This window comes from Poromitra crassiceps, assembly GCF_964638095.1.
Source record: "Poromitra crassiceps genome assembly, chromosome: 4".
NCBI lineage: Eukaryota > Metazoa > Chordata > Actinopteri > Beryciformes > Melamphaidae > Poromitra > Poromitra crassiceps.
The window spans coordinates 49,491,300-49,514,194 of record NC_139626.1 but is presented as its reverse complement, the minus strand read 5'-3'; the positions used below and the strand labels follow the sequence as shown (position 1 = coordinate 49,514,194).

General features: G+C 46.2%; 1 protein-coding gene across 1 annotated transcript in view; it reads right to left on the bottom strand.

Moving 5' to 3' along the window:
* The window catches only part of LOC310775829 (voltage-dependent T-type calcium channel subunit alpha-1I-like), a gene marked incomplete at its 3' end in the record, with an annotated part of 351,343 nt that overhangs the window by 47,964 nt on the left and 280,484 nt on the right, over positions 1-22,895 (bottom strand). Inside the window, exons 26-29 of the mRNA XM_083635957.1 lie at positions 18,596-18,747; positions 14,916-15,025; positions 9,336-9,469; positions 3,255-3,325 (exon numbers count right to left, since the gene is read on the bottom strand). Coding sequence (XP_083492083.1) covers positions 3,255-3,325; positions 9,336-9,469; positions 14,916-15,025; positions 18,596-18,747 — 467 coding nt within the window. The remainder of the gene's footprint in view (positions 1-3,254; positions 3,326-9,335; positions 9,470-14,915; positions 15,026-18,595; positions 18,748-22,895) is intronic.

Below are 22,895 nucleotides of genomic sequence, written 5' to 3'. Positions count from 1 at the left end.
GTCACCCCCTACTTTAACTCATTCTCCGCCATTGACGCAACGTTGCGTTATTTTAATATAGAACGCTTCCCCGACATTGACGCAACGTTGCGTCAATCCGTCTTTTCACTGCCATACGATAGATGGCGCTCTTGGCCACCTTATGAAGTGCTTACCGATCATCTAGTCCTCTGCAAGCCAACGTTTTCCCCCCCCCCACAAAACCAGCCAGCGTTCTCAGCATCGATCTCCCTTCCTGCAGTAAGCTCAAAACACATCCAACCTGCCAGGCTGAGCCTGGTACACGGAGTTGTTTCCCCCGGGCTGCACGCGTTGTCACACGGGCTCCTGACAGTCACTCAACGCAGAAGGATTGTAAACGCACAGCAATCACTGCTCCTGTCAGTTAGACCAGTCATCCACTTTGTGAACCCTCTCACATAGTGTACATTTCAGCCGTCAAATATGCTCCCAGACCTCCACAAATCGAGCACCAGGAAGCACCAGCCTCACTCATGGATCTCGGCTTCCTGGTCAGAGACGCACTTTTTCAGTGAAAACCACCTACGTTCAAGTGTCGATAACTAAAGAACGGAAGAAGGCAGAAAGAAAACAAAAAAATCCATGAAAATCCATGAAACTAGAGGCTTTGTTCTGTCTTTTGGGATATTCGGTGTCATAGAAGAAAGTATTCTGTGGGTCGTGGAAAATCACTGAAAATGCTCAGAAACACTGGCGGTGGCTGGCGACTTTTCCTTTGAAACTCTGGCGAGGAATGAGTTAATGAACAATGAGTCTGCGTCTTTGATGCGCATATACGAGTGGACACACTGTACAAAGGAATACATGCAGATCATCCTCCCCCTGCCTTCTTGACCGGTGCTTGATTTTAATCATGGTCAATCTGGAAAACCCGCACTCACACAGGTATGTTGAGCTGAAGGAGATGAGGACGTTTATAATGCAAGGAGACGACTGGTTGCTGCCACCTTCTTGCCGCTTTTGGATTATATTTTGTAATGTTTTGTGATGTTTTGTACATGAATGCGTCTGCTAAATGTCTCCATCTGCTGGATGCTGTTTATCATGTTGCGCTGAGATTTATTACTGGCTGTAAACCCCTTACACATCACTGCTTGCTGTATTCTCTAGTCAACTGGTCATCCCTCTCCATGCGTAGAACTGTACACTGGTATACTTTCATTTATAAATCCATCCTTGGTCTGCTTCCCACTTACTTATCTGTCTATCTACTCCGCAAACTGTCCAACTACAGCTTACGCATTCAAAACCTCATCACCTACTCCATCCCCTCAGTGGAAAAAAGGCGTTCTCTTACTCTGCCCCCTGCACCTGGAACACGCTACAGCAGAGTCTGAAGCTGTCCAGTTTGATCCCCCTGGCAAGTTTTAAATTATTGTTGAGTAATTTGGAGAGAGCTTCCTTGATCTGCTCCTGCTCTCAAAATTAAACATTTTTCTCTACCCCCCTTCCTCTTCAGCACTTTATGTTGTTTTTAACTTATTATGGTTTGACGGTTGATTGTACTGTTGCTGTCTTTACTTGTGTAACTGTTGTATGAGCTGCTGTATGAACAGGTCGCACTTGTAAATGAGACTTCGGTCTCAATGTGATTTTACCTGTTTAAATAAAGGCTAAATAAAATAAAAATAGCCTTTTTGGAGAGGTGGGGGATAGGCCTACTGTCATTTGCTAGCACCTCTTTGCAGAGCACACACTGTGGGCTGTGGCAGGGGGGGCGTCATCGGGAGTTTCGGGACCAAACGATGTCAATCCAAACGATACATGTAAATAATCAGGGTCATACTTCCATTTTTTTTGCTCTTCTCTCATAGGCACTAATTAATGTTTGATTTTGCTCCACCACGGCACGCATAGCTGAAGTTAGCTACCAGAGTTTATTTTTTCTTCTTCTTCTGTTTTTATGCCTCCGCCGGCGAAGCCAGGCCGAAGGCATTATGGATCCGGGTTGTCCGTCCGTACGTATGGACGTACGGCCGTCCGTACGGATGTCCGTCCGTACTGATGTTTGTTAACGCCATATCTGAGGAACGCCTTGACGGAATTTCATCAGATTCGCCTTAAACATTCACTTAGGCTCAAGGATGATCTGATTAGATTTTGGTGGTCCAAGGTCAAAGGTCAAGGTCACTGTGACCTCTCGAACGCCATTTTCAAGCTTGTTAACGCGATATCTGAGGAACAACTTGACGAAATTTCATCAGATTCGCCTTAAACATTCACTTAGGCTCAAGGATGATCTGATTAGATTTTGGTGGTCCAAGGTCAAAGGTCAAGGTCACTGTGACCTCTCGAACGCCATTTTCAAGCTTGTTAACGCGATATCTGAGGAACAACTTGACGAAATTTCATCAGATTCGCCTTAAACATTCACTTAGGCTCAAGGATGATCTGATTAGATTTTGGTGGTCCAAGGTCAAAGGTCAAGGTCACTGTGACCTCTCGAATGCCATTTTCAAGCTTGTTAACGCAATATCTGAGGAACAACTTGACAAAATTTCATCAGATTCGCCTTAAACATTCACTTAGGCCCAAGGATGATCTGATTACATTTTGGTGGTCCAAGGTCAAAGGTCAAGGTCACTGTGACCTCTCAAACGCCATTTTCCTGCTTGTTAATGCGATATCTCACGAATGCCTTGACGGAATTTCATCAAATTTGCCTCAAACATCGCCTTAGACTCAAGGATGATCTGATTAGAGTTTGGTGGTCAAAGGTCAAAGGTCAAGGTGAGCTCTCAAACGCCATTTTCAAGCTTGTTAACGCGATATCTCAGGAATGCCTTGACGCAATTTAATCTAACTTGTCTCAAACATCGACTTCGACTCAAGGATGAACTGATTACATTTTGGTGGTCAAAGGTCAAGGTCACTGTGACCTCTCACACACCCAATTTCCAAGCTCTGTAACGCAACATCACAGGAGCGCCTTGACGGAATTTCTTCCAATTTGCCTCAAATGGCGATTTGGACTCAAGAATTAACTAATGGCGGAGGCATAAGTCCGCGTTGCGGTCGTTCTAGTTTTCCCATTGCATCACGCCTCTCCTGAAGCTCTCTCGCGCCCCCCCCCCCCCAGGGGAGGCGCGCCTCACAGTTTGAAAAGCGCTGCACTAGAGTGAGTTTGAGAATGACCTGAGTGTGTGTGTGTGTGTGTGTGTGTGTTTGTGTGTGTGTGTGTGTGTGTGTGTGTGTGTGTGTGTGTGTGTGCGTGCGTGCGTGCGCATACACACCTGAGGCAGGGCTTGGACCACTGTGTCTAGCAGAGCTCTCATCCCTGTTGCCATCTTCAACAACTTCAAAACTAGAGAGAGAGAAATCAGAGAGTCAAAGGACCGCAGAGAACGCAGGAGGAACTCTCTCTCTCTCTGTCTGTTTTTGTGAATGAGAGAGAGAGAGAGAGGGGGAGGGAGCAACCATACAAGAAAGATGAGAGGACAAAAAGATGAGAAGAAGCGGTCGATAGAGGGGATAGCTACATGGAATAGCTCCCCCACTCTCCATTAGAGACCCTATACAATTCCCAGCGGTCCAATTTCCGGTGGAGCATGGATGGAAAATGGCGCCTGTGAGGCCGCGGTCATATTCTGATGGGAAACGACAGCGGTCGCGCACCCAATAAAGCCTCCTGGGAGGTGTACTAATCTTGGATAGTTCAACTCATTTTCTCCAAACTTCTGCAGAACAGCGTTGCCTTGCCAGTACACTAGGGGTACAAACAAACAAACAAACCAACAAAAAACGATTCATGGAAGAATTCGATTCTTATCTTCCACGATTCGCAACGCCCAAGAATAATCCCCCCCCCCCCCTTTTGGTATAATTTAAAGGTCCACTCCGTAAGTATGGGGGGGAAATAAATGTTTGGAAAGTGTTTTCTATCACCAATGAGTGAATGCTCCGTTACGTAACTTAAAAAATGAGCCGTGCCGCGTCTCTCTGCGTTCAGCCATTCAAAAGATACGGATCCAGCATTCATCTCCTGTCGGGTTGCAATTTCCCGGCAAATTTACCGGATGTGACGTTCTACGCGCTCACGAGCCTGCCTCTTGTACTGGCTCCGGGCGGAAATACACCAACGAAGAAGAAGGCTAGGTTAACGTTACGTTCGCTAGCTATCAGCAAACAACCAACAACACAGAGTCCAGTAAAAAGTGCACACAGAAAAAGAAAATAGATTTATGTAGTGAATCCCGTCTAACCAAACAGCAGCAATGTGACCGACGTCGGAGGGAAACTAGATTCAGGGCTGTGTTTTCGGTTCATGGAGGGACCTTGCGTTAGCTTGTTGTATTTTTAGCTGCTGTGATATGGTGGTTTTGGCCCGGCTATAGTTAACGTTACGTTAGCTTAGCTGCTTGCTAACGCGGCTATGGATTTACACCCAGAAGCTCCGCTAATAATGTTACCGGAAGGTGTGGATAATGCAACAGTCGCAAATATGCCCAACGTTGCTACCGTTGTGCTTATGGTCATGGGACATTGTTAGACTGACTGCAGTAACAGATATGTTCCATTTGCTGGCGATGACGATGAATATCGGGATGTGGTGGCCAACTTTGTCACATGGTGTGAGCAGAACCACCTGCAGCTCAACGTGTCAAAGACAAAGGAGCTGGTGGTGGACCTGAGGAGGGTCAAGGCTCCGGTGACCCCTGTCTCAATCTACGGGGTCAGTGTCGACATAGTGGAGGATTACAAGTATCTTGGAGTGTACATTGACAATAAACTAGACTGGGCTAAAAACTCTGATGCACTCTACAAGAAGGGGCAAAGCCGTCTCTACTTTCTGAGACGGCTGAGGTCCTTCAACGTCTGCCGGACCATGCTGAGGATGTTCTATGAGTCGGTAGTGGCTAGTGCCTTCCTGTATGCTATTGTGTGCTGGGGCAGCAGGCTGAAGGAAGCGAATGCCAACAGACTCAACAAACTGATCCGTAAGGCCAGGGACATTGTGGGGCTGGATCTGGGCTCTCTGACTGCGGTGTCAGAGAAGAGAACGTTGTCCAGGCTACGCTCCATCATGAACAATGACTCGCACCCACTCCACGGCGTGCTAGACAACACAGGAGTACGTTCAGTGAGAGACTGATTCCACCTAGATGCAATACGGAGAGGCACAGGAAATCATTCCTGCCTGTGGCCATTGGACTCTTTAACGCCTCTCTTAAAAGAGCACCTCGGAGACGCTCAGTCTCCCTGAGACTGAGCCAGCCGATAGGTTAACTGTGCCTGGCTGAGCCACGTGTAACGTATAGGGCAAGCCGACTTAATATAAGTCCAGGGTGCAATAATGATAATTGACACGGAATGTATACTACTCTACGTATTTTGTATTTTGCTTACTTAGACATTCTACTTATTTTTGCTTCTATCGCATTTACTACTGTTATTCTATGCTATGTTGTGTTCTTCTGCTTATTTTGCTTAATATTGCATTTACTACTGTTTATTTTATGCTATGTGTGTTCTGTGAGCTACTGTAACTTGTCCCAATTTCCCCCCAGGGATCATTAAAGTCTTTCTGATTCTGATTCTGATTTGGTCAGCTAACAGTTAGCTGCTGAGGCTGCCTATAACGTTAGCTTGCTTGCTAACAATATCAGCTAGCTAACGTCACAAAGTAACCAACACGTCTGCTGTCATTGTTTTTCGCCAGGCAGCAGGTGGGCGCGTGCGAGTACGGTGCACGCGCGCCAGCTCACTCACATGCTGCCTGCAGTTCCCCTAACGTCCACCGGTGTCAGTAATAATTAGAACTTACAGATTGGACATTTAACTTATTTTTCTTGAAGCCACATGGACCAAAACTTCGAAATGTAGATGGAAAAATGTATGGTGGATGAAATCCCTTGGTTCGTGTGCCTAACCCAGAAGAGGGCGTAACTTTGCCACTCTACTATGCAGCAAACAAAGAAGCGTCAAATCAAAACTATCTTATATTTTATATTCTTTCCCACCGTCGGAGATGTTAACATTCACACTATGAGTAAAAATGGTGAACGGCCCTCACACCAACCATCAATACCCACTTGCTTGCTAATTCTACCGGCCGCTGGTCCACTCAGCGGTGCCTGGGCAGTATTATGGAGAGCAGAGGGTGGTGCTGAGAGCGGGAGGATTAAGTGAGATTGATATAATTAGCCTCTACCCTCCTCAGTGTGAAGTTAAGGGGAAGTAGTCCAGACCAGCGGCCACTTCCATCGTTTTCTCTGAATAACAAGAAGACATGAATATTAAAGGGAAAAGACAGTGAAACTACCCCGCTACAACTTTGTTCAGGAAATCAAAAATTAAGTTGGGATTTTATACGGGGGTGATAACATTTTACATAGCGGGGAACATAGGACCCTATTTGGGAAAAGCGGGGAACATAGGACCCTTTTTCATAGAAAGGGTTCTATGTTCCCCGGTCCCACAAAAACGGGGAACATAGGACCCGGGGAATATAGGACCCGGGGAACATAGGTATGCTCCCCTCTGGAGCAGGGCCAGCTGCCCTGGGCTAAAGTCAAGCTTATCCCACTGTGGAATTTGTATGTGCGAAACATTTGTTACCCCAGGGCTAAATCACAAGTTAGCCCAGGGCTAAATCACAAGTTAGCCCAGGGCTAAATCGCAAGTTAGCCCAGGGCTCAATCGCAAGTTAGCCCAGGGCTAAATCGCAAGTTAGCCCAGGGCTCAATCGCAAGTTAGCCCAGGGCTAAATCGCAAGTTAGCCCAGGGCTAAATCGCAAGTTAGCCCAGGGCTAAATCGCAAGTTAGCCCAGGGCTGGGGAAGCATTTAGCACTGGGATAAGTGCTGTGTTAAAAGCCCTATAGACAATTCTGACTTTCCCTGTCGTATTGACCCTCTTGTTCATGTTGTTCATGCTCACTCAACTCATACAGTATATTTCTGCTATTTCTGATAGCAGCTTGAAGGATTTGAAGCATAATGTTTATTTGTATTTGTCGACTCGCTGGCAAATTTATGCAGGACACAATCAATCTGTCACTGTCACTCAGCGTATGCAAGGTAGAATGTGCCAAAGTCAAGTCTGGCAGAGGGAGAATGATGATGACTTATGAGATGTGATGATCTCTCTCACACACACACACACACACACACACACGCAAACGCACACACACACACTTGTCTCTGGCCTCTATGTACGAGTCTACAAAATATGGGTAGAGATCAGAGCAGAGAGGCAGACACACACACACACACACACACACACACACACAGACGCGCTTCTTAATTTTTTCAGATAAGTGTTGCTGGAGTCGATGGCTCACAGGTGGACCAAAACTCCCGCTACTCCAGATGGCCAGTCCGCCACTTGGGTTGGGTGACTGCTGTAAAGCCATTTCCACACATGAAGTCCGGACTATGCCCGTTAAATCAGGCCTGAGTGTTTAGCGGACTTACCCTTCCAGACATGAGGCATCGTTGTTTCTAAACAGGGACTGCACAGTGGTGCTGCACATACGTCTGCAGGCTTCAGCCAGGAATCAGTGTTTATGCGAGGCAGACTTTTAATGACATTTTTCAAAGTAGACTACATCAGAGGCATATTTCAGAAAGCCACTCCATGAAAAACCTCCAACACATTATTCAGGCGATAACGTAAAAGTGTTAAAGCTGCCTGTCGCACTCACGTTAAATGGTGGAAAAGGCGATTTTACAAGTGGCATTCAAGTCATATCTGACTTCTCCGCACAAAAGTTACGTCTCAAATATATAATGCAACACTATCATATTATTGCATTTTCACAATACAAGACAGACAGGTAGACCGGGAGGAAAAATAAACCATTCAAGCAGTTTGCAGCACTTGGCACTGTGAGGAAATCGATGGCTCTGGCCGTGAGTTTGCTCCTTTAATTAATTGATATGCGCGAATGATTGATTACTATGCGTGGACGTTAATAGCGGGCACTTATCACCCAATAGCCTAATGCAGCGCTATTAGGAAAAGAAACGAGTCGACTTTCACTTGCTTACCAATTTGGCTCTCTTCCAAATAATCCAGCCACGTAATATACGAACATGAATGAAATTAAGTAGCACGGGGACATTAATGGTTTGTAAAAGTGCCATTTAACAACTATTTATAGGCTATAATCTTTCCCCCTCACACGGAGAGCCTATTGTGTAAATGTAACGGCACACTGTCACGTGTGAAAAGGAGCTGTGTCGAAATGCCAGTAAATCAGTTCTGCCAGTCTCCCCGCTCACGACCTAACGTTACTAGTGAGGTTACGTATCGGCCGCATGTGGGAACGATGCCGTAACATCGCAGAAGCAGAACGTCCGGACGCTCTGTTGTTGAAGTGTAGGAGGAGGGAAATACAAACCACCAGACAACATTTTTGTTGAAAATTTGAATTGGACAGACGAAACAAGAGTCCGGACGGAGATGAGCCGATTAGTAGTGTTTTCCAGCTGCAGTGATGCCGGCAGTTAAATGTGATTTCCGGGAAATGATAAGAGTGGAGTCTAACACGGAGACCCGGGTTCAATTCCCGGCAGCGGCACTGCTGGTTTGGTCAGACATTCTTACAGACACAATTGGCCGTGTCTGAGCCGGATTAATGCGTCCTCCTCTGGTCATTCAGGGAGCCTGTTCGGGAGGGGGGAGGGGAACTGGGGGGAATAGCGTGATCCTCCCATGTGCTATGTCCTGCCAGTGAAAGCCCTCGCTGTCAGGTGAAAAGAAGCGGCTGCCGACTGCAGCTGTATCGCAGGAAGCATGTGCTAGTCTACGGCTCTCCCCAGATCGGCAGAGGGGGTGGAGCAACGACCGGGACAGGGAATTGGCCAAGTACAGAAGAAAATGGGAGAAGAAAAAAAAAAAAGCGTAAACAACAACAACAATGGAATGTAACAGTATTGTCAGTATTGTGTGAATGGCAGCAATACGATAAACAGGCGGAAATGTGCGTCTTGTGTAAACAGAAATTGCTTCACGTGTATATTTTTGTAGATATTTGCACAGATTTGAGTGTGCGCACGCTGCTTTTTTTATTCCTCTTGATACTTTTAAGCTCCAGCAACTCAGCAAAGTCTGATACCGGATGAGCGGTGGTATTTTTACTATTTTGATCTACGAGTTTCACATGTGAAAGGGTTGTGTGTGTGTGTGTGTGTGGGGGGGGGGGGGGTGCCTGCGTCTGTGTGTGTGTGTGTGTGGGGGGGGGGGGGGGGGGGGGGGGCTGCGTGTGTGTGTGTGTGTGGGGTGGGGGGGGGGGTGCCTGCGTGTGTGTGTGTGTGTGTGTGTGTGTGTGTGTGTGTGTGTGTGTGTGTGTGTGTGTGTGAGAGAGAGTACCTCGTGCTATCCTGAGCACCCTCATGATCCTAATGATGGTTGGGTTGATGGGGAGGGCCGCGTTGATCTCAATCTCCTCCAGAATGATGCCCATCACTGACAGCAGCACAATGGAAAGGTCCAACTGGTTCCACCTATACACACACACACACACACACACACACACACACACACACGCACACACACTTTCAAATCTACTAGTATCTCTCGGATTTGGCCAAAGGAAACAGTCCATAGAGAAGAGAGTCGAGACAAATTAGGAGCAATAGGTGCCAGCTGCCAGCACCTTTCTGCAATTAATTTCTCTATGGTAAAGATGCGCTAGGAGCGCTCCTCTTCCCAGCACCGCGCCTGGCGTTTCAGCGCTCTCTGTTGTTAGCATTTTTGACGAAGCGCTCTGTAGAAAATAAAACATTTCAATGTCACTTTTTTTGACCGACCAATCAAAATCGAGGAAGAGGCGGGACTAATAAGATCAACAAACATGGTGGGAGAGGCTCCGGGGTCAGAAGCATTAACATCTTAAAATCTTGTTGGGTTGATGTTATAGCCAGCTGCTACAGTATTACCTACTGTAGCCTATACCTCGTATGCTAGCTAGCTAGCACACAGAATACAGTGCTGTGTGCTGTGTGTCTGTGCATGTTGGAAGCGCTCTGGGCATGATATCCAAAGTGCTCCGCCAAGAAAAGAAAAAAAGGTTGTCTGTCTGTGGACACGGGGCATTAGGATGGTAGTTCAGAAGTGCATGGCAGTGCATGTCAACGTCCACGATATGTCAATATAACTCATTTTCTGTAGCCACTTTAGACACAATCACTTGCATGATACTGCCAGAACTTACTTGGCAGGCGAACAGATAACAGCCCTCCACTTCCGCTCCGGTCATGAATATTTATGAGCATACTTTGAACAATTCTAATACTATGCAGAGGAGCCTCTTAAATCGTTGCTATTGTAAATCTAGATCTTTGGGAGGAAGAACCAAGGAGTGCCAAGAGGATATTTGAAGGCTGAAGATGTGACGATATTCAACGCTTAAAACCATGCCAAACATTTCAGCTATTCAGTGGCCCCATGCAATGAGCTCACATTACTTTTAATTCCTGGAAACCACTGTATAAATAAATATAAATTCCACCCCACAAAAACAAACTTTTTTTTTACCAATCCCGCCCTTCCACACCCCTCCCATCAAATTTAATTGCCTTTTTCTGTCTGACTTTTAAATGATCTCTTACGCCACCCAAATCCAGGAAGTAAAGATACCATATTCATAGGGTCTTTACAATATCATGTGACATTAAAACTCTCAATTGAAACTCATCTAAGCTTGATTTGACCAGCTTGTCTCATTGAGATGCAATGGTTTTTCAAGAGAGAGGGTTACAGGTAGCAGCTCTTTAAGGCAGGGAGACCCGGTCTCCCTATTCAGCAGTAGAAGACACGAGCTGATCTTCAATATTTAATAAAAGGCAACACATCAGACAAATATATCTGTCTGACCCCACTTACAAGATGAAAAACCCGAAATAAAACAATTGTAAATTTATTTAGGGGGCAGCAAACCTACATGTTTTTTTTTTTTGCACTTGAGAGAGATACGCATGCGGGACACCTCTAGTCTTCTCGCTCTGCATTATTAGGTAATCTAGGATAATTTGGTTTCTAGGTGAAGCAGTCTCTGGGGCTAACTAAAACTGCAGAGCAGAACATTTTAAAGTAGGCTAACCTCCGATTTCACCAAGCCCAGGGCTCTATTCTCACTCACAAACCGGGTGTGAAATAAAACTGTACTGTAGAACTGTAGACTAAATTCTTCATTGCAGTTTGAAAAAAAGTGTCCAAACGAGCCTCGGTCAAACTTTTCTTCAAGGTGGGGTCTGTTGTAACCCTCGGCTAAGACGGACAGTTAGTTTGAAAAGCACGTACATGTACACATACTCTCCACTTTTAATTTCCTTCTGAATCACTGCCTGGGGTTCTTCCACAGTAAATGTGTCCTGTCCTCGATAATGGCTCAGTACCAGAGGAGCAGGATGGGCATGCACCAGGCTCAGAGGAGCAGGATGGGTGTGCACCAGGCTCAGAGGAGCAGGATGGGTGTTCATCAGGCTCAGAGGAGTGGATGGGTGTGCACCAGGCTCAGAGGAGCAGGATGGGTGTTCATCAGGCTCAGAGGAGTGGATGGGCGTGCACCAGGCTCAGAGGAGTGGATGGGTGTGCACCAGGCTCAGAGGAGTGGATGGGTGTGCACCAGGCTCAGAGGAGTGGATGGGTGTGCACCAGGCTCAGAGGAGTGGATGGGCGTGCACCAGGCTCAGAGGAGCGGATGGGCGTGCACCAGGCTCAGAGGAGCGGATGGGCGTGCACCAGGCTCAGAGGAGTGGATGGGCGTGCACCAGGCTCAGAGGAGTGGATGGGCGTGCACCAGGCTCAGAGGAGCGGATGGGCGTGCACCAGGCTCAGAGGAGCAGCATGGGCGTGCACCAAGCCCAGAGGAGCAGGATGGGCGTGCACCAGGCTCAGAGGAGTGGATGGGCGTGCACCAGGCTCAGAGGAGTGGATGGGCGTGCACCAGGCTCAGAGGAGTGGATGGGTGTGCACCAGGCTCAGAGGAGTGGATGGGCATGCACCAGGCTCAGAGGAGCAGGATGGGCCTGCACTAGGCTCAGAGGAGCAGCATGGGCCTGCACCAGGCTCAGAGGAGCAGGATGGGCCTGCACTAGGCTCAGAGGAGCAGGATGGGCCTGCACTAGGCTCAGAGGAGCAGCATGGGCGTGCACTAGGCTCAGAGGAGCAGCATGGGCCTGCACCAGGCTCAGAGGAGCAGGATGGGCGTGCACCAGGCTCAGAGGAGCACCATGGGCGTGCACCAGGCTCAGAGGAGCAGCATGGGCCTGCACTAGGCTCAGAGGGTGTAAACAGTCAAAAAACGGGCTCGCCTCACAGCGAGAGCGAGGGATTTCAGAAAGAGATACAGGGCCGAAAGAGTGCGAAAGAGAGACAGATAAACAGAGACATATAAATTCAGAAGGACAGACATATTCTGTCAGAGGTTTTCTAATTGTCTCTGGGTTAACAGAAGACTTAGAGAGAGACAGAGAAGAGGGGACAGACATAGATATAGAGTGAAAGATAGGCAAAGAGCATTGAATTACTGTATGTCAGAAGGGCACATTTTGTTAAGAAGGTGGAGAGGAAGAAATAAGCAACAGAGCTTTCTTCCAGCACAAGCCAAAATACTTGGATCAGAGGCTGCACTGTTCAAATCTGCATACGAGAATACATCAAATACAGATGATTATTAGTACCATCATGACTGCTCCACATGGCTGAGTATGAACACCCCCCCCAGACTGATAAGGGCCATGATGCAAAATAAGTTTTCCATCATCAGTTTCAACTTCAATCATTTCAATCAATCCATACAAATCCAGAAAATAGAATTTAAATGCAGTCTGCTTGAACAAATCTCATTACTTTCAAGCAATTTAGAGACTTCAAGACTTTGAAAGCTTTTTCAAGTCATCCGAGTCAAGTCAAAGACAACGGGACACTGCCACGGTTAGGGCGCTTTCACACCTACCTCGTTTGGTTCGGTTGAATCGCACTAGAGTTCGTTTCCCCCTTTGCTGCGGTTCGTTTGGGGAGGTGTGAATGCACTAATGGAACTCTGGTGCGCACCAAAAGCGGACCGAACAAGCGGGCCGAGACCTTTTGAAAGAGGAGGTCTCCAAACAAGCTCTAGTACGGTTCGTTGGTGGTGTGAACGTGATCCGAACTCGATCCGACCCAAATGCATGAAGCCTTCCTGCATTTGATTAAACGAGCTCCTGTTGCCAGCTGCGCTATGCGTAATAGGACCAGTATTTTACGTTTAAAAACAACATCTTCATTCTTCACATCTTGTTTTGGTGACTGGTGAAAACTGTGTGGATTATTTTTTGGAGCAGTTTTTGCATGATTGCAGTCGTCAGCAGACCAATTTAACGTTATAGGCTACCTCGCGTATGGCAAATAGCAAGGACTCTGGTCTCATCGGAGGCAATTCTGTGATAAGATTGATTGCAGCCTCTTCATTAGGTTATTTATTATTCTTTTATTCTTTTCACTTTTCACTAGTGTTGGCAGAAGTTGCGAGGGTTTTGTTTTATTTTTTACCAAATTACCGGAGGCAAATTAGCGCTTGTTAATGACACATATCAGCCCGAGTCTTGAGTTTTGGGTGGCAGTCTTTGATTGACAGGCGCTATAGCGTGGCTTGGCACGTATGGAAATGTCAGTTGGGATCTTGTGGACACAGAGCAAGGGGAATGACAGCAATCGGTTCACATTTGGGGAGCGGTCTAATGACGGACAGGTCTGTTCAGAACTTCAGATGCGCGGTTACTGCATGCCGTCTCTCTCTCCCACACACACACACACACCCACACCCACACACACACACACAGTCACACACCCACACACACACACACACACACACACACACACACACACCCACACCCAAACACACCCACCCACACACACACACACTCTCGCGCTGAGCGCATCACCATATGGATCCACACACCGGTCCTGAGCGACTGGGGGGGAGGGGGGGGTGTGTGTGACGGGGATGAAGTAGGCCACGACACTGTCCAACACACACACACACACACACACACACACACACACACACACACACACACACACACACACACACACAAACACACACACACACACACTCATATAATTTCATCCGTCAAAAACATCTCTGGGGATTTATATTTTCCACCCTGGGAGACTCAGAGTCTCCTGGTCCATCTGGGAGGATTAGCAGTCCTGTTTGGTCCGCTTGCTTTTTGGCTGGTGTGAAAGTGAACCGAGCCAGCTGGAAAACACCACAATCTAACATTTCTGTGTCTGGTCTAAAACCAGGAAGCAGACTAGGCATGTGTGAAAACGCCCTTAGACGTTCCATTCAGGGGCGTTTTGTAGGGAATGGCCGGAGGTGGCCCTGGCCACGCCTGATATTTAATTGGCCACCCCAGGGTGCTGCTGGCATCTGTGGCCGACATGACTGTCTTTCAGAGGCTGCAGCCGGCTGATTTTTACAGCTAGAGTGAAGAACCTGGCATCATAATTCAAAATTAGGCAAAATTTCGGTCAGGGAAAACCTTTCTACATCCTTCCTGAATGACGCACTCGGTGCCACCCTTGCTTGAGTCTGTGCCCCGCCTGGGCCACCCCAGTCAAGATGGCCTGGACACGCCACTGGTTCCATTCCCGCACCCATACTCAAGATGTAAGCGCTCCTGGTACTCTAAGGCATTTTAGAGAAAGGAATCCATCAAGTGAGATGTAAATGTACAGGGATTTGTCCTGTCATTGTTGCAGAGAGAAATTGACTCCTGACAACTATGGTTTTCACAGTCAACACTGACACAGATAGTACAGTACAAACCTACTACCGCTTCACACACCCCGTCACAACAGACTGTGTACTGTACAGTATGTCTCTGTTAAAGCAGCTTCACACACTCCACCACAACAGACTGTGTACACAGCATTATCTAGTGGTTAGAGCAGGTACTGCACCTGTCCTTGAAGAAGCGTCGGAAGCCGAAGGCCACCAGCTTCAGGGAGGCCTCAATCACAAAGGTGGAGGTGAAGAAGTAGTTGCAGTACTTCAGTGTAGTCTCCAGGGACTGAGAGAGAGAGAGATGTTCACAGTTAATTTCCTAAGCTGTGTTCACGCCGAGATATTTATTTTTCTCTCTGTCGCTCGATTCAACCCTTTGGAATCGCTCTGTCGCTGTGTTTAAATCGCTCGTCAACAGGCACAAGAATTGACGGACATCTGGGAGCTAACGTTAGAGAGGGTGAAAACGCAATGTCATGATGTTTGTCCACTGCGAGCCACCGTAGTTGTTTACAAGCTAAGGGCCTGTGTCCACCTAGCGTCTTTTCCTCAGGTCCAGCGTCTTTTTTCAGTTGTTTCCAATGGGGGGAGAGCGTATGCGAGCGCACACGGACGTGTAGAGAAAGTGCGCAGCGCCCAGCGTCTATTTTCGGCGTTTTTGTGCGCCCGACTCCCAGCGCTCCCATCGCTTCTAGCTGAAAATATTTTAACTTTTCACAAAGACGCTGGTGTCGGCTGCTCCTTTTCTGGTAACTAATCATATGGAAAAACTATCACAACAGAGACAGAACGGCTCAATTGTGGGAGCAGATCGGCTAGACACTTAATATTTCTGGTGAGTGCTGTGCTTACTGCTTTTAATAGCGTAGCCTACCTGTGTTATTAGCTTGCTAGCTGTCAGCTATCAAGCTGAACTAACGTTACTTGCAGACTGCTTCCTTGTTATATTGTGCGCTGGGATCAGCGTTCCCCAGCGCACTCCCAGCGTTTAACGTTGGAAAAAGACGCTAGGTGGACACAGGCCCTAAGCCTATCAGCGTGCTCCTAACGCGAGCTCTATACCGGTAGTACAGACTTCACTTCATGTCAGCTGTCAGCCTGTCAATCAGCTGTCAATGCGGTTTGTTGCCACACAATAAACCAGCGGTTTGTTCCAAGCCAGTGTGATCCTTGACTCACTCTCACACGGCAGCCAATCAGCGTTGAACAGCGAGCGACTGATGCCAGCGAAATTTCGCTCAAATTGGGATATTCCATCTCGGGCGACGAGCAAATTTTCGCCCTATCGCTGGTGTCTGTCGCTCGGACGCCCAGCGATTTTTCTCCCGGGCGAATACACGCTCAATCGCTCGTTCCCAATTTCCCCCCGGGGATCATTAAAGTCTTTCTGATTCTGATTCTGATTCTGATTTGCATTGACTTTGTATGTAAACTCGATGCCAGCGAAAAACTTTAATAGGTCGGTGTGAACGCAGCTCATAACAATAATCAACAAATGTTGCTAAATCATCATCTGATGTATACCACTAGACCACAATTCATGGCCTAAGCATTTCTGCATTGTTTTGATAAATCGATTTGGCAATACTGTTGATCTTTTGACTGGTACAGAGAGAGAGGGAGGGTTGTTGTTGAACTGTCTGCTTTGGCCATGTGCAAAAAGTGATCTTGCCAGTTCATTTTAATAAACGTGAAGTTAATGGAGAAAGGCAGCTAAATTAGGTCAGACTCTTGGGGGAAGAATGAACAGGGTTTTTTTTCTAGCACACTGGAATTAATGAATCAGATATAAGTGGGCTACATGGATCAAATAATCAAAAGCTGTGTTGTTCAAAAAGATACAGTTCAGTTTTTAGAGGAGTGCAAAAAGACAGCGTCGGGAGAAAAAACACATCGGCTTCAGGACGAAAAACGGCCCTTAAGGACGAAGACAGAAATATACTGTACATAGTATCAATATACAGTTTATTTTTACAAGTTGAGTACAGCAGCTGCTGTTATCCCATCTGTTGTAATAGTTGTGTTTAGGCCTATTAGAGCTTCATGGTATCCATCAATGTTGTTAGTCCCTCTATGGAATCTGAAAGAACGTATCCGAACAGCTCAAGAGGAAAGGACATTAAGACCTACATGTAAGTGGGCATTGAATGATTCTCTTGATAGATCTGGCCTGTAGTTTCTTATTAGATTGTTGGAGTTAATCCTCAGTGCCAGTGGTGTAGTGGTCCCTGGAGAAGTGGGTAGACTGTAATTTAGCCCCACTTCCCCCCCGGCCGCTTTATATATATACAGTATATATATATATATATATACAGTATATATATATATATATATACACCTATATATACAGTATATATATACAGTATATATATATATACAGTATATATATATATACAGTATATATATATATGCCTACTTACAGTAACTATACTTACTAGTAAGTTTAAACTACATTTGCTGAGCAGTCATTATTGGTGTCTACAAAAACAACATTTTGGTTGAATTATAGGCTACAATGTAACAATGAGAACAATTAGGCTACCATAACCTGAACATTTCTGAATTTAATTCATTGATACACACATTTTTGAAGGATGCATTATTATAGAAAGCAGGAAAGCAGGCTAAATCCCCCCCCCCCCCCAAATGTGTGACTGTTTCTCTCTTGACATAGGCTACAGTAACAGGTTTTATTTCGAAAATCGACAGGATGTTTTATTTTATTATTCTCGTGAATTCCTGCCCAGCTCGACCTGCTCTGTGCTGCTTGACGCAACTCTTGAGAGAAGCGAAAATACACAGGCCGATTTGTTGCTGCGTCGGAAAGAGGCGTCGTGTGTGCAGTGCAAACGCTTCGTTTATGACCTATTGATCCGGGAAGTGCGAATCGGTCAATATATTTCCAACTTTACCGAACTGGCTGAGTCTGCCTCGCCTCAATCTCAATCTGCCCGGCTGCTGCCCGACAAGAGACTTTAGGCAGAAAAGAGAAAAACTTGAATGGATTTGCATCAAAGGAGATTTAGAAGTGAGTAGACGCAAATCCGTCTGAAAAATAAGTAAGTAGACGCCGTCTACCTACTGCGTCTACCCTCCACTACACCACTGCTCATTGGGTGGAGCCAAAGAGCCCAAGTAGCTAACTCAAATTTGAATTAAAAAATAAATACATAAATAAATAAACAAATACATAAATAAATAAATGACTAAAAATATATGTACTGTATGTGTATATAGAACATTTCACCAGAATTCTGTTGCTAGGGAACAGTTTGGACTCAGGTTTACTTCCTGTCAGTTATTGTATTACTGTAGCAACACCAATAGCAATAGGGATACAATTTTGTTTATGCTGTCAAGCTGAAACGGTCTATAGCACCTTTCTCTCTCTCTCTCTCTCTCTGTTCATTTACAAGTCGTTTATTAATGTACCAATCAAAAGATAATCAGTATTGCCAAATGAATTTAGCTTTGGCTGGGTCCATGGAGGTTTAACTCAAGTAATGAGATTATGAGATTCTACCTCCACAGCAGCATCTCTGCCATGAAGAAATATCTGTAGAACTAAAACTTCAATCCGTCAGGCTGCTTGTCTTCTACCATATGGCGTCGGGTCTATTCTGGTTATTGCTCTTCCTTTCCTTTTTTGCTGCTGATTCACAGCAGGCAGGTTGCCAGCCTTCTGTCGGGAGTTCCCCCACTTTCAAATAAACGTGCACTCTGCCAAGACACTACTGTATGTCACCGCCCAATCAGGAGAACTTAAAACGAGTGTGCTCCGTCTTTTCTACGTCTGCGCCCACAGCCCCACCCTCCCTCCCTCTCTCCGGAGGTCCCCCACAGGAGGTGCCCTCACCTGCGGCTGGCTGTAGTGCTCCAGGGACATGGTGATGACGTTGATGCAGATGATGAAGGTGATGACCAGGTCCAGGTAGTGGCTGGTGCACAGAGCGTGGATGGCCAGCCGCGCCGGGCCGTACGACGCATAGTACGGCGTCTTCTGGGCCTCTGGAGAGAGACAGCGGTGGTGGGAGGGGAGGGGAGGGGGGGGAGGGAGGGAGGTGGAGAGAGAGGGGAGGTGGGAGGGGTGGAGGGGGAGAGAGAGGGGAGGTGGGAGGGGAGGGGAGGTGGGAGGGGTGGAGGGGGAGAGAGAGAGTGAGGGTGGGAGGGGTGGAGGGGGAGAGAGAGTGAAGGTGGGAGGGGAGGGGAGGTGTGGAGGGGGAGAGACAGTGAAGGTGGGAGGGGAGGGGGGGAGGGAGGGGGAGAGAGAGGGGAGGGGTGGGGTGGAGGGAGAGAGAAAGCGAGGGAGGGAGTGGAGGGGAGGTGGAGAGGGAGAAACGACAGATGAGGGAGTAAAGGAAGATTTAAGAGATGGTGGGAATATTAGCATGGGAAAGGAGGGAAGAATAGATTCAGTTCAGTTCAGTTTTATTCATAAATCAGCAATCAGTACAATCATATAAGACAGGGGTGTCGAACGTATTTCAGTTCATGGGCCACATGCGAGCGAATGTGGTCTCAAGTGGGCCAGACAAAGCAAATCAATAATAACCTATAAATGACAACACCTCCAAATTGTCCTGTTTCTTTCAGTGTAAATAATTACATGTACATTTTAAGAACACGTTTTCACGTAGGGGCTATTTCAGCTATCATAGGCTTATCACAATTACTGTAATTGTGCATTACAATTAACAGCATCTGTGCACTTCTCTATATTCAAGGGTAACGATGATGATGAGTTTACCATTTAGTGATGAATATAGAAAACATGAACACGCTACTTAATATTGGATTGAAGGACTTGTGAGATTTTCACACTTTTCAAAGTGATCCTGTGGGCTGGATTGGACCCTTTGGCGGGCCATTTCTGGCGCTCGGGCCGCATGTTTGACACCCCTGATATAAGACATAATGCAGATATGTGAAATGGGACACCCATAAGCTATCTGAATCTTGAGAACAGGGACCCAGGCAGTGAGCACATCACATTTAAAATATGTTTACCTACACACTTACATTTAACAATTGCATGTACATGTATTATACAGTAACATTTACCACCTACAAAACACCTGATACCTAAGATTACAAGACAGCTAAACCAAGGACACCTACAGTACAAGACTAACCTAAAATCCTAAAAATTACGACTAAATAATCCTAAGAGATCTATTCCATCAGTCTAAACATTAATTAAATACTACAAAAATAGAAGAAATAGAGACATAATGACACGTGGAAATTACAGTACGATTTAAAAGAATTCCAAAGTAGAGTAATTAGTTGAGAAGTCCCCAGCCATTCAGGGTATTCAGGTTAAAACATATTTTAGTAACAACTGCCGTCTTGAGCTTCTTCTTTTTTCAACAGACACAGCTAATTACATAGTTATAGTATTAACAAGCTCATCCCACACCTGTGGACCTCTGCAAACCACACTAAAGCTCGTATATTTAAGTTTACGATTCTTTTCTAAGATGCTTTTTTCTAGTCTTATATGTGGGTGAGTAGAGCAGGAAGGAGGATGAAAAGGAACGTGGATAGAGGAGGATGAAGGGAGAGAGGACTTTGGAGGGAGGGATGAAAGTACAGTATAATAGAACGAGGGAGTGACGGGAGAAAAAAGAGGGGAACAAGGGAGAAGACAAAATAGGGAAGACAAAAGAGATGAAAGAGTGACGTGGCTGAAGGGGAGAGGAAAATAAATGGAAAGAGGAAGATGATGGAGAGATGAGAAAAGAGGAAGAGGAGAGGAGAGAGATGGGGGATAGGAGAGCAAGATGGCAGAATATTTGACTCTATCTTACACGTGGCACAAGGCAGGGCAAACACAAACGTTGTCATTGCTAACTTTCAACATGCACAGTTGCCTATTTAACGCCTACAAGCAGGGTAGTAGATTTCAATAAGTGCCACTTTACGAACATTTATGGCGAAAAATGGAGCAACAAAAAAGCTCCAGAGCACAATTGGCTGCATCTACATCAACTGAGCTTTTGATTTGTGTAGTACTGCAGGCGGCCTCTGCGCTGGTATTGCGCAATACCCTCAAGAACGCATCATCTCAAATTGCCAACAGCGTTATGTGTGCTCCAATCATGGGAGTTGGAAACCCTCATTAGTGTTTTGCTTGCACCTGTGTTTACCCTGCCTTTTTGACACAAAATGGCCCCCGTGAAAAGGGTCTATCTACAGAGCAATCTCATGGTGGACTGGAAACAACTGCGCTAAGAGTCCCAAGTCACAGCTGGTCCAGTGCAGTCTGATGTTTGTTCCACACACATCAGAGGGACGTGCAGCACAGAAACAAAAGAAAATGACAATGTGAAAAATCATGCGTACCTCACAATAAATAAATAAATAAATAATACACTGCAACCATCCCCTCCCTCTCTTGAAACTTAGTTTTTTCCCCTAATAACGGGTTGATTATCTCGTTATCGCATTATCTCAAGATAACAATGCTCGTTTCCTTGAGATAAAAAGATAATTAACTGGTAATCTCAAAATAATGGCATAGAAAATGCAAGCACATTGGCTTCTGTAGACTATTTAAGATAATCTACTAATTTAAAAGCAAAATCATTTGTTTTAAGTTTGCACTAGTGGTCATTTTCAGTGTGTGAGTGAGTGTCATGTTTTCCAAAGGTCTCTCTCTCTCTCTCTCTCTCTCTCTCTCTCTTCTCTCTCTTCTCCATGCATCTATCATCTCTCTTCCATCCTGTCCAGGCCCGGTACCACCCCACCGGTTGCCCCCCCCCCCCCCCTTTCCCAAATTTAACTTCTCTTCTACTTCTCGCAGTGCAACACTGCTGTCTTTCAGAGGCCGCAGCAGGCTCATGTTTAAAGCTATAGTGAATATACTGGTATCATATGAAAATAGCAGACCTAAGGCATCCATTGGTACGTCATGCTTGCTTGTCGGGAAGGGGGTGCAATAATGCTCCAAAGATTAGTCTCGGTTTCCAGACGTTTGGTGAGCGGCGCCAACAGCGCCACCTAACCACCAAACGTCTGGGAATTTACTGTTCCAAATCTGGTTCAGAGCCCGGCGAGAACGGCCGGCAGCAGACACGCCTACATTTATTATTAGAATTTTATTTGGTAGCGGCAATGCAATGTTTCATAGTTCCAATATAGAGCAAGACACTGATGTGCTGCAAAGAGAGTTTATACCTGTTGTTTATTTTACAATCATTTTTCCTACCCGGGAGTGGTCCGCTTGCTACCTACTGTGAAGCGCTGTGAAGTCAGGAGGAGTCAGCAGGCTCTGTAACGTTAGCCTCGGGAGTCGGGCTTATCGCTGGGGGAAAGACCGCTAGCCGCCGGGGCCGGATGAAACACGTCCTATTAACAGGTTATGTTTGTTTCTAAGTGATTAATATGTTTCTCCGCAAACGTGGCGATGTTTTGCGAGACACCGGTTCTGCATGAGCGTCTCCGATGCAAGGCTTCCAACAGCACCACCTGACGTTATGAAAAGATTTAAATAGTAATATTCTCAGTCTTACAGTAGTGAAACGGATTAAGACTGAGAGCTGAGTCTACCAAAAGATAGGCTTCATTTTGGTGAGGGAAACTGGCATGACCATTTTCAAATTGCCCCCTCACAATTTTTAACCACTGTCAGACAGACACGGTTCTGGTTCTGGTTCTGGCTCTGGTTCCGTTCTGGAGTCTCAGAACCTTGCTGCTTTCTGGCGAACCAGCCCGCGTTCACACCAGTTTAAGCGGAACCAAAGTGGGAGGACATTATTCGGTAGTCCTTCTTCAGTTTTTTAAGTTTATTCATTATTTGGTCTGGCGTTCGCACGTGAACCCAGCCTTGGCCATCTCTTCCCGCAAGTTCAGCATACAACTTGTTCTTTCTTGTACTGCTTTCTAGCTTTTCTTGAGATTCGGTAGATGCCCAAATCACCACTAAACATTTGGTTTCCTCAGCAGACCACTACAAATTATTTTTCTCCGTGTTGTCACTGCCTTCTTCTCCTTCCTGCTCGTTTTCACAGCCTAGAATGAGACACGCCCACTGATGATGTCACGGTTCCCAAGGAAAAAACAACAATTTTTTGATTCCGCTGAGAACCAACTTTTCAGGTTCCGAACCAATTATTTTTTCAGTCTAAACGCGCCGGCTGGCTCAAATTTGGGTT